The sequence below is a fragment of the Mirounga leonina genome, unplaced genomic scaffold (assembly GCF_011800145.1).
Source record: "Mirounga leonina isolate KUSES-001 unplaced genomic scaffold, KU_Mleo_1.0 Mir_165, whole genome shotgun sequence".
Lineage (NCBI taxonomy): Eukaryota > Metazoa > Chordata > Mammalia > Carnivora > Phocidae > Mirounga > Mirounga leonina.
The window spans coordinates 62,640,841-62,652,266 of record NW_023270415.1 but is presented as its reverse complement, the minus strand read 5'-3'; the positions used below and the strand labels follow the sequence as shown (position 1 = coordinate 62,652,266).

Genomic DNA, 11,426 nt, shown 5'->3' with positions numbered 1-11,426 from the left:
TTTTCTTACATTTTCATTTTAAAGATAGCTTTGTTTTCATCATAATGGCTGTACTGGGATTATCTAGCCAAATCTACACTGTTGGAACTTTGGATATTCCCATTTTGCCATTGTGGACAATATTGGACTGAACAGGCTTGAAGAGAGATTGTCTTTGCATGGATTCATGTGATAGCTTAAATTAGAAACAAAAGGACTTTGAGTTCTAGATCCATCAGTTTCTTTTTTTTTTCTAAAGGTTTTATTTATTTATTTGAGAGAGAGAGAATGAGAGACAGAGAGCATGAGAGGGAGGAGGGTCAGAGGGAGAAGCAGACTCCCCGCCGAGCAGGGAGCCCGATGCGGGACTCGATCCTGGGACTTCAGGATCATGACCTGAGCCGAAGGCAGTTGCTTAACCAACTGAGCCACCCAGGCACCCCCCATCAGTTTCTTTTAACTGTTTAAAATTTTTTAAGTTTCCTCATATGTAAAATGGGGAGGAGTGCTTACTTCACAGGGCCATTGGGCAAATTAAATGCTGCTAATGAAGGTAATGTGCTCAGCACAAATAAGTGGGCAATTAATGTTAGCTGTCCTTAATAACATCCTTTGATTAAACTCTAGAAATCAAATTCGCTTTCCAATTTATCTTAAGGGACAAATAGTAACTTGCTAAATATATGGGTCGGGCAGGAGGCTGTAGGTAGGGGAAGTGAAGTTGGGGATAAGGTTTTTTGTTTTTGTTTTGTTTTTTTTTTTAAACTATGGAAGAACTCTAGACCCGCTGCATCACCCAGAAACTTTAACATAAAAGTTATATTAACTTTGACCCTCACACTGCCCCGATAGCAGTCCTGTTCACTGCTGGGCTCTGCATTGCCTCTGGAAATATGCTTTTCTAGGGACATAGTAAGAGTAGGTTGATCAAGATAATGCTGGTGGTTTAAGCTGGGTAATTGGGAGGATGGAGAGCAATTTGAAGCCAGGGAGGCAAGTTTTGCTTGGCCCACATTCAATTTTTAATACATAGATGTGTCTAGCAGGTGGTCCAGAAAAACATATCAGGGCTTGAGATGTTGGCTTGAGTAAACAGTGTGGAGACTATCCGAGGCCTTGGCAGTAAAGATCACCTAACTCAGAACTATCTTTTGTTTCCCTTCTGATAAGAAATTGTAAGCTCATCTAAAAATATCTGCTTTGCTTTCAATAGATGCTGTCGCTTAGTGCCTGATTTAATTTGTAAATTTTAATTTTATTTATATTTCCTTTTTTATATGGAAGTATAATTAACATATAGTGTTATATTAGTTTCAGGTGTACAATATAATGAGACAGCAATTCTATACATTACTCAGTGCTCATCACGAGAAGTGTACTCTTACTCCCCTCTGTCTATTTCACCCACTCCCACTGAAAACCACCAGTTTGTTCTCTAGTTTCTTTTGTTTCTCTTTTTTTCTTTGTTGAGTCTGGTTTCTTTTGCTTGTCTTTTTTTCTTTGTTTTGTTTCTTAAATTCCCCATATGAGTGAAACCATATGGCATTTGTCTTTCTCTGTCTGACTTATTTCACTTACCATTATACCCTCTAGATCCATCCATTATTTATATTTTCAGTAAGCAACTCGTAAGCACATAAGTAATGGCAGTCACACACTGATAAAATCATATTTATTTAGTGATGTCTGACAAATAGAGAAAGTAAAAGGAATATTTAAAAAAATGTATAACTTATATATAAATACTTTAAAAGAGAAAAGCTGAACACACATGGTAACATTAAAGGAATGTAATCATTTAAGTTTGCAGCCTATCTTATAGCCTGACAAATTAGATACACATATGTATACACATATATCTTGTTTGTGAGTTTGCATAATTAGGGCCCAAGGATAAGTTTTGGGCATGTCTACAATAATTCTGAACTTCCATAAAATTTGTGGTATTTTACCACCACAGTCTTGTTGATTTTATTCTTCTTTCTCAAAATCTATGACCAGCACACTTGAAAGTCATCAAAGGTTGTAATCTGGTGCTTTGGGCCCCAGTTTACTCATCAGTAAGATGAAAAAAGTCTCGGCTGATATGTTCTGCTTCTTCTGAACGAAAAAGTAGTGAGCCCCAGTAGCCTCCAGCATATAGAAATGTATGAAGGCTGAGAGGCCAGGTCATCTCTGTATTCGCGGGAGTTTTCTGTTTATCTCCTTTCTTTGGAAGGGAGTCAACTTGTCTGCAACAGAGCAAGTTTATCACACCAGTCCACTTAACTAACAACATTCCATTCCTGTAGATACAGCTTGTTTCCTAGTGTGCAACGCAACAGAAGACTAATAGTCTCTGGATTTCACACTGAAGAGCTACACATTTCCTCAGATCTTGAATTTGGAAGTTTAGGGTTGAGCCACCCAAAAGGAGAGTTCAACAGAGACCCCTCAAGTCAAACCTCAATATATGGCAAAATATTTGTATGACATGTTCTGTATGATATTGAACTTCACTGTGACATTCAGGACAGTGACATTTTCTTGATATTGCACTAGTGTATAACAAAATAAGAAGAGTGTAATGTGATAGTCTACATAGTAAAACATGTATCTGATTTCTTAAATTTATACAAATTTTCATTTGTAGTCAATATCACAGAAGAGTAAATCATCCCTAAGTACTATCCTGAGCTCACCTTGATTTCAAGTTTACAGTTAATCGTATCTTTCATTTAAAAAAAAAAAAGACAGATATAACTGACCTCATATGACCACAGAAAATACATAGGACTCAGGGGTAAAATAATAATTCTTCTTAATTTTTCTTATATTCATTTGATGTTGGGTAGCTACATTTGCCTCTGTAGGATTACATGTTACATTTCCCCTCTGCTGGTGTTTGGCTTTAACTCTTGGAGGAAGGCCTCATGGTTATGAGGACAGTTGCTGTGACAGGTGCAGGTCCCAATGACCATCACTGGTTTCTTGATGATCTGCCCTGGGGAGCACTGGAACTCCACCTGGATGGTTTTGGTGTTGTGGGGGGTACAGCATCGGCCATCACTACAGACGCCACAGAACCTGGGCTTGTAGGTGTGCAGGCTGGTGCAGTTCTTGAACTGCAGGTGGATGGCTTTGAGTGACTTCGTGGTGCGGAGACACTTCTTTCCTTTCTAAGAAAGAAGAAAGGAGAGATTCGTGGAATGGCTACCATTCCTCTGAGGGACCATTAGGGATATGGAATAAATTGCTAGCTGCCTACCCCCTATCCATTGTTCTTTCTTCTTTGCTAACATGACATTATAGTGTTTGGGCAATTTGGTCAGCTACTAGTATTTGCTTCCCCAGAATATCTGGGAGCTTGGGATGGCTTTGTGATCAAGTTCTGGCCAATGATACATAGGCCAAGGGATCCTGGGAAGCCCTTTGCCCTTCAGATAGGTACAGTTCTTTATTGCTTCCTGCATTCATTGTCTTCCTGCCTAGAATGTGGAAACCATGCCTAATGGTACACAACCATCTTTTGACCTCGTGGCGATAAGCATGAGGGTGAACGTGTATATAAATAAAGCTATTTTTTCAAGGCACTGGAACAGACTTTGATGTTGTTTTAGTTTATGCATTCTTAGGCATTATAAAAAGAAAGGGAATATACCTGGCAGCGTTGCATACCTCCTAATGCTTCAAACACTTTTCAGACATTAATTCACTTAACATTAACAACATTCACTCCTACTAGGATCAATTATTCATGTAAGGAACAACTGTGCAAGCTTCACAGATGAGTAAATAGAGTCTCAAAGGCCTAAAGTCTCCAGAAACATCTAGTGATTGAGTGTCTGACACAAGCCCATGTCTTCTATTATACCCTTAGGAACATCTAAAACAATAGGATTTAAGGTTATTTTCCATGAAAGTGGGGTAAGTGGAGAATTTATTCAATATGCCATTAGTAATGGTTGATGAGGAACCTTCATATTGATAATTCAGCACAACACTGACTCTATGTTTATTTCTCACTTAGATTTCTTCACCTACTAATTTGCCATAATTCTCTTCTGCTTTTCACTTTCCTAGGCACAGCCCACAGCTGTGGAGTGATGAGGCTTGGGATTCTCTTAAATCAGTGGCTCTCAAACTTTACATCAGAATCTTCTAGAAGGTCTGCTAAAACACAGATTGTTGGGCCTTACACCCAGAGTTTCTGATGCAGTAGGTTTGATGTGGGCCCCAAACATTTACATTTCTAACAGGTTCTTAGATGATGCTGCTGGTCTGGGGAGCCACACATAGAGAAGCACTGGCTCATATTTAAGCATCTTTTGGTGTTAGGAAGTAATGATTATTATGCTAGTATTTCCCCAGATTCCAAATAAATTTTGGAACCTTTATGAAATGTATATATCTTAAATATAATATCTCCCAATATAAAACTGGGTGCAAGTTACACAAACAAATATAAAAATTTTGGCAAAAGAAACAATAGAAAAAGCAAAGTTTTGGAGGCATGACATGGAAAAGCCTTATTTAATAAAGAAGTGTGTCCTTGACAATATTAAAGGCCTCCTTTTTCTTCCTTTTTCATATTTAATGAGTAGCCTATATTCTTGCCAATGTCCTCAAAGAGGTACAAGGTCAGCAACATCTGTGTGTGTGTGTGTGTGTGTGTGTGAGAGAGAGAGAGAGAGAGAGAGAGAGAGAAGCAGAGAAAGACAGACAGGAGACAGGAACAGAGACACAGGGAGAGAGAAACAGAGAGAGGCAGCTTTGTGGGTGAACCTACATAACTGTGCCACATGCATGTTGGAATTCCCCTAAGTGTGGGGAGGTGCAGCTTCTAGCATATAATTTTAGGGATGTTTCTATGTGTTCTTTCAAAATTGGTGGAAGAAACATAAATTAGGATGGACCCCCAAAAGTCATATAGCCATGTAGCCATATAACTAATACGACTGTTGGAGACTTATTCTAGCAATAAATAGAAATGATGCCTAATGCTAACAAAGTCATCTCTGCCCAGCCACTTTGTAAATTCATTCTATTTAATCCTCATGACAACTTTGAGGTAGGTACTGTCAATGGCCTCATTATATGGGGGAAGGAATTGAGGCTTAGAGGTTAAGAAAATTCATCCAGATCCCACAGCCAGTTCGTGTGGTAAGCCAGGATTTAGGTTGTCCGGCTCCAGAGTCGCACCCTTAAGCATTAGGTGATATTGCCTCGGTGTAGAGATATGTAAATCTTTCATTGTTAAGACACTGTTTTGGGGCACCTGGGTGGCTCAGTTGGTTAAGCGACTGCCTTCGGCTCAGGTCATGATCCTGGAGTCCCTGGATCGAGTCCCGCATCGGGCTCCCTGCTCAGCAGGGAGTCTGCTCCTCCCTCTGACCCTCCCCCCTCTCATGTGCTCTCTCTCTCTCATTCTCTCTGTCTCAAATAAATAAATAAAATCTGGGCTCCTGGGTGGCTCAGATGGTTAAGCGTCTGCCTTCGGCTCAGGTTATGATCCCAGGGTCCTGGGATCGAGTCCCGCATCGGGCTCCCTGCTCCTTGGGAGCCTGCTTCTCCCTCTGCTTCTCTCTCTCTCTCTCTCTCTGTCTTTCATGAATAAATAAATAAAATCTTTAAAAATAATTAAATAAATAAATAAATAAATAAATAAAATCTTAAAAAAAAAAGACACTATTTTGGCCTTAGGTTTGTACAAATTTCCATATAATGGTTCAATTTGAGTATTGCATTTATCTGATCTAGGGCTCTGGTAACAAGGCCTGTGATGTCATCAGGAACCAATCAGAGCTTCTGATCCACATGCCTTATAGTCAGTGTTAACACACTGAGTTGATTCATTTCCAGCAAAAAAGGGAAAGAAATGTGCTATTTTATTTGGCACATATCGCCTTATGCTGGCAAATGTACTATTTCCACTAGACTTTTTAAAATACTGAAAATAATTCCCAGACATCCATTCATTTATTTATCAACAATTGTTTATCAAGCACACAATATGGGCCAGGTAGGATGTTGGGGACTGAGGGTTCAGTGAGGAAGATACAATTTCTATCCCGTGCTTCCTACAGATCGAGCCTAAGGGGTGAAAAAACTGAGGTCAGAAGTGACCACTTTAAAATCAGCTGTGCTTGGCAACTGAGCAGCCCGTTTTTTTCCAGGAATGGAATGAGATTTGCCAGACCGTCTCAACTGGGGACACTATTATAGTTGGCCGGCTCCTCCCTCTACCTGTGGACCTGCTGTGAGTTGCTTGGGATATTTCAGTACATGAAAGAGAAAAAAAAAGAAGGTAAACTCCCTCATTGCAGGAAGCTCTCTGCCTTTTCTCTGGGGTTCACTCCCCGCTAGAGCTGACCTCTGAGTCAACTAGTATCACGGTGACTTTCTAGAACCCAGACACCCATGAGGCAAAGCTACCTTGCTCTGGGATGGGAGGCTGTCCCCAGGCTCCTACCTTATCTGCTGGTTGCTTGTGTTCTTGTTCACAGGGCCGCACCATGCAGAGGCGAGTCTGCTTCACCATTTCACACTGTGGATTCCTGTTGGTGACCCGAGTGGAAAAACCCATGCCACAGCTCTTGGAACATGCGCTCCACTCTGTGGTCTGTTCAATGCAGTTGCTGCTGGAGTCAGAGACCGCAACTCCTAGTGTGGCTTCTGTCCTGTAGGCTATGGGATGGACCATTAAAGGCGGCCACATTGGGTAAAACATGGGGATTGCCGAATGATCCTTTCAACCATCATTGGAAAGAGGGTCTCATTCAATTCTGTACCTACTAAACTCAGGTGCTCTCAGAACTGGATCTCTGTATTTATAAACCCTAAAGAGGAGGCACAATGCCGGAACATTCTAGGCCTTCAAGAAAGATTTGTGGAATGACTGTCCAACTTGTCCTGAAGAAGCTTAGGAGAACTGGTCTTTAAGAAGCCTAGCAGTTTGAAGAATGTAGAACAGGTTAGCATCAACAACCATTCCATAAGCTGTAATGTTTTCAACATGTGATTTTATACAGAAAAAGGATCATGATGAAATTTTAATTGGATGAGTCATTAGAACCTACTGACTCAAAATAGTGACGAAAGCTATACTTTGTTCTAGGGAGGTAAAACCAGTTGCTTGGATTATTGGGATATAGACACTTGGACTTTGATTACAAAAAGTTCTGTCTCAACACTTCATATGTATGGCTTGGGGCGCTTCTACATGGCAGTTCTCCTATCTGCGAGGCATGGCTGATAATTTCTGACCTCAGAAAAGCTGGAAAGCTCTGTGTACGCCCGCATAAATAATCTGGCTGATTCATGGCTTCTAAAATATTCTCTACTGGCTCTTGAATTTTTTTCCAAAAAACCGTTTCCTTTAGAAGATAAAACACAAAGAAAAAGCAAAACAAAGATCCTTGACCCTTCCTACAGCATCTGGAAAGGCGGCATTTCTCTGTGACACCTGTCCAGGGAAAAGTAGCATTCTTCAGGAAGGCTGGTCTTGAGAGCACATGGGTAATATCCAGAATCTGGAAAAGACTGATTTTTTTATTTTTTATTTTTATCTCTGTGATGTTAATAAGGGTCAAGCGGGGGTGGACTAAAATATAAACAGTAGTCAGGCAGTAAGACAAAATCAGTCCCCCTGCTCAAAAGAACCACTGAATGCAGCAGGTTCTCTTTGGGAGAAACTGCATGCATACTTCAATACCTTGGCTTGGATCCACACACGTGACGTGTTTGTTCTTAGTGGGCAATCTGGAATCCACAACCGGATGGCCAGAAATGGAGGCCAGTTTCTTATGGCAAATCCCAAAGAGCACCGATGCTTCCTGCCTGCCTTTAACCTGTGTGGTGATCACGTTCAGGTATCTGGAGTTTCTTACCTGGAAGGGCAAGGCCTCCCAACTGCCCCTTCTCATCTGAGTCACAGATCCACTTTTCACAGCACTCCCCGGGCACTTCAACTTTTCTGGGAGCTGGGCAGTCGGGCTGGGGCAGGAGCAGGTCCTCTCCACAGCGGGGCACACAGCCGATCTGCCCATCTCTGCAGGCACACTGGTATTTGCAGCTTGGCTGGAAGGTCTCCCCGCTTTGGTAAATGACCCCATCAAACACACAGTTGTCGCCTTCTACCGCTAGAGCATTGGGGAAGCAAGGCAGAGGGAAGGGCAGAGAGAAAAATCAAGAACAGAGTGTCATGGAGAAGCTATACAAGCTACATGCAAATCCCACATCCCCCTTTTTCTCGTTGAAGTGATCTGTTTCTTCTCTCTCTCTCTCTCTCTCTGGCAGAGAGATGTCCTCCTGGAGGCCTCCCAGAGCAAGAAGAAACCTTGAAGACCATCCAATCCTGCCATTTTATTTCACAGATGAGGCAGGGGGAGCGCCACTAAGAAGTGACTCTCCCACAGCTGTTGTTCCCATGATAAAGTCATTTTGCTAGAACCTCCTTAGATTCTCCTACTCCAACAGCTTAGAAAAAAAAAGGTACACTTCGTATTCTCCCAATAGGTTAACTGGTCAAATAGGGAAGGGTGCTAGGATTCCTTGGCATTCCAGCACAATAAATAATCAGTAACTTAGAGAAGAAAGTAAAAGGCTATTCGAAGCCCTCTTATCCGGGGAGTCCGGGGCAGCCTCCGACTCAATGGTGCACCACGGTGGGAAAATGATCCCCCAATCAGTTTCACCAGCCTGAATTGGTTGGTTGTCTGCATTTTATTTTATTCACAGCCCAGACTGGGATTACATAGTCGTCCAGGAGACCAAAGGCTGCTTTAGCTCAAATAGGATCATTACAGGTGTGAAAACAAACCTGCTGGGCGGCAGGTTGGGGGGGTGGGGGGGGAACTGTGAGCTTGTAAGCCCAAGATTCCAGCACCCCCAAGCACCCCCTTGGAAATGTCCAAAGGAAATGATTTCACTGGCCCTAAACTCTGCTCTGTTCCCCGGCTAGGCTATCCAGATCCCACTGTAAGGAGGCAGGTGATGAATGTGCTTCTCACCTTTGCGGGCAGGTTTCCTCTCGGCTTCTAGCGCTCCCCAAAGCTGCCAGCACCCCCCCCCCACCCCCGACCATGCCTGGCGCACAGTAAGCGCTCCACAAACATCACCTGCTGTATCATCCCAATTATTATTTGCACGTTCCCCTCAGGGAAGGGGAGAAGGCGAGGAAAGGGGCAGCAGGCGGGAGCGGAGGGCGGGCGGCGCGGGGGGCCGGGTTACCCATGCAGATGCCCGTTCCCGCGCTGGGGTCGGCTCTGCGGTCGCAGAAGAGGCCGCGGCTCTCCTCGCACGGCTCCAGCAGGGAGCAGGTCTCGCCGCGCTGGCGGGCGCACACCACACAGCACGAGCAGTCGTCCAGCACGGCTCGCACCCCGGGGGCGCAGCTTGGCGGCGTCTTGGGACACCGGGCCGGACACTGGGCGGGGCAGCGCGGGGTGGCCGCGACCTGGAGCGGGCGGGACAAGAAGGAGAAAGCTCTCAGCAGGGACTGTCGAAGGCGGGGTGACCCGGGCCGCCGAGCAGGGGCCGCCCTGGGGGGCACAGTAAGCAGAGGCACCCGACGGGAGCGCCGCTCACCTGTCCCAGGACGTGGAGCAGCAGGAAGGCCAGGCCAATGCACCGCTTGGGCAGACTCTGCGCCCTCTGCATGGTCAGGCTTTTCCCTCCCGCTTGGACGAAACAAGACTGGGCGCTCCAGATCCGCCCCGCTCGCCCCGCTCGCCCCGCAGCAGGTCGGGCGCCCGCCTCGGTTCCCCGGCGGCACCGGCTTAGGTTTTATAGCGCGCTCGCGGGACGCGCTCAAGCCGGTTGGCTGCAGGGCAGGGGGGAGGGCGGGGAGGGTGGGGGGACCGGCTGGGTGGGGAATGGAACGAACCCGGGGTTGCCATGGCAATTGGCTGTGGGCGCCGCTCTCCTTAGGGCGCGGCCCTGGGGCCGGCGTGTGCCTGTGTGTGGCGACTGGCTTTTCCCGGAGCGCCGGGAGGGGCAGGGTGGAGTCGCGCGGCCGGGACCCAGGGCTCGCTCGAGCGCGTGGGAAGGAAACGCCCGTTTCCTCCTGGAAGCTGCTTTGCCTTCCCCCAGGCCCGGGACGCCGCTGCGCGCTGGCCGTTCCAAGCTGGGCCGCAAACGGGGGGCTCTCCTCCAGGGGTGCCTGCAGTTCGGGGCCATCTGCGGGGGGTTGGCGAGCGGCCCAGGGCTTGAGTCATAAAGGAAGCACATGCAAGTTTGTCACCGTTTAGGGCACTCTTTGAATGTGTTGAGGGGAGGGGAGAGGAGGGAGGGAGGGAAGCAGAGAGAAGAAAGAAAGTGGAGGGAAAAAGCAAGAAAAGAGAAGACAGAAGCAAAGCCAAAAAAAAAAAAAAAAAAAGCAAAGCAAAGCATCGCTTTAGGATGAGGGATGCTATTGGCCAAATGGCAAAAAATTCCTTTGAGGCTAATCATTCCAAGTCCCCACTGATTCTTAACCCCCCTCCCCTTCTGATTCCGCAGGCTTGGAAGAAATAAAATTAAAACATAATAAAATAAAAAACGTAAGAGCCTGAGGTAAAATACAAGCTTTTTTCCGAAACACCTGTTGTATCATGCCTAGGGTAAATCAGCACATGTCAAAATCCAAGAGCCTTCGAGAGTTGGTGAGGAAGGCTCAGCTCAGCCACTGTCCAGACCTCAGTGAATTAGGTAAGGCGCGAGGACGTGTTTGCTTTACTTGGCTGACCCAGCCAGCAAATCAAATCTTTCTCTCATTTGGCATCCACGTTTAAAACATGGCTGCTTTGAAGCACTTGTCATCTCTCATGAGAATGAGAGCAGTTTTACTGCTCAAGGTGATATTTGCCTGATGGATTAAAAGAAAGTTTCTCCCCCGCTTCAACTTTGCCGCTGCCTCTGGGATGGCTATGCCCCCCAACTCTGAGGATAGCCACATTGGAAAGACACTTTACAAGAAAAATTATGCAGTCTTGTGATGTAACTCTAGACTTGAAAAAGAAACAAATTTCCTCTACATCGTCCATCTCCAGCATGAAGGAAAGCAAAGGCAGCTTGTGGAAGGGGTCAGGCGTGTTCCTCATGCTGAAGTCATCCCAAGCCCCTTCAGGAGAGTTCTCTGAGCACCTTGAAACTGCTATTACCTATTCCCAAGCCGGCGATAATTCTGCTTTCTTTGAGGTAAACCAGACTCAGCAGTACTCAAAGCTTGACAAGAAGTTGAACCGTTAATCTGTGCCACGTCTAGGACACTCCTCCACTCTTCAAGTTGACAAGCTTCATGGGTCATCAGGCCAAGTGATTCTTCTACTCGGCTGCACATCAGAATCAACCAGGGTGTATTTTTTTAGAAATACAGATTCTTTGGCCCCACCCTTGGCCTACTCAGTTGGATTCTCTGGTGAGGGCTCTTGGTAGACAGCATTTTTTTTTTTTAAAGATTTTATTTATTTATTTGAGACAGAGAGAAT

At 45.1% G+C, this 11,426-nt stretch overlaps 1 protein-coding gene across 1 annotated transcript; it reads right to left on the bottom strand.

Annotated features, from left to right (window-relative positions):
* Positions 1-1,620: 1,620 nt before the first annotated feature.
* Positions 1,621-9,743, bottom strand: CCN3 (cellular communication network factor 3). The gene is made up of 5 exons (XM_035011812.1): positions 9,547-9,743; positions 9,190-9,415; positions 7,848-8,099; positions 6,431-6,645; positions 1,621-3,137 (listed from the first exon to the last, which is right to left on the bottom strand). Exons 1-5 carry the CDS (start codon positions 9,616-9,618, stop codon positions 2,841-2,843), a joined length of 1,062 nt encoding a protein of 353 aa, XP_034867703.1. The 5' UTR covers positions 9,619-9,743; the 3' UTR covers positions 1,621-2,840.
* Positions 9,744-11,426: the final 1,683 nt, after the last annotated feature.

Coding starts and splice junctions, on each gene's coding strand:
- CCN3 (XM_035011812.1), bottom strand. CDS start 9,618: ATGCAGAGGGCGCAGAGTCTGCCCAAGCGGTGCATTGGCCTGGCCTTC. Junction 8,100..9,189: donor GGGAACGGGCATCTGCATGG/GTAACCCGGCCC, acceptor CCAATGCTCTAG/CGGTAGAAGGCGACAACTGT. Junction 6,646..7,847: donor GGGAGGCCTTGCCCTTCCAG/GTAAGAAACTCC, acceptor TCCATCCCATAG/CCTACAGGACAGAAGCCACA.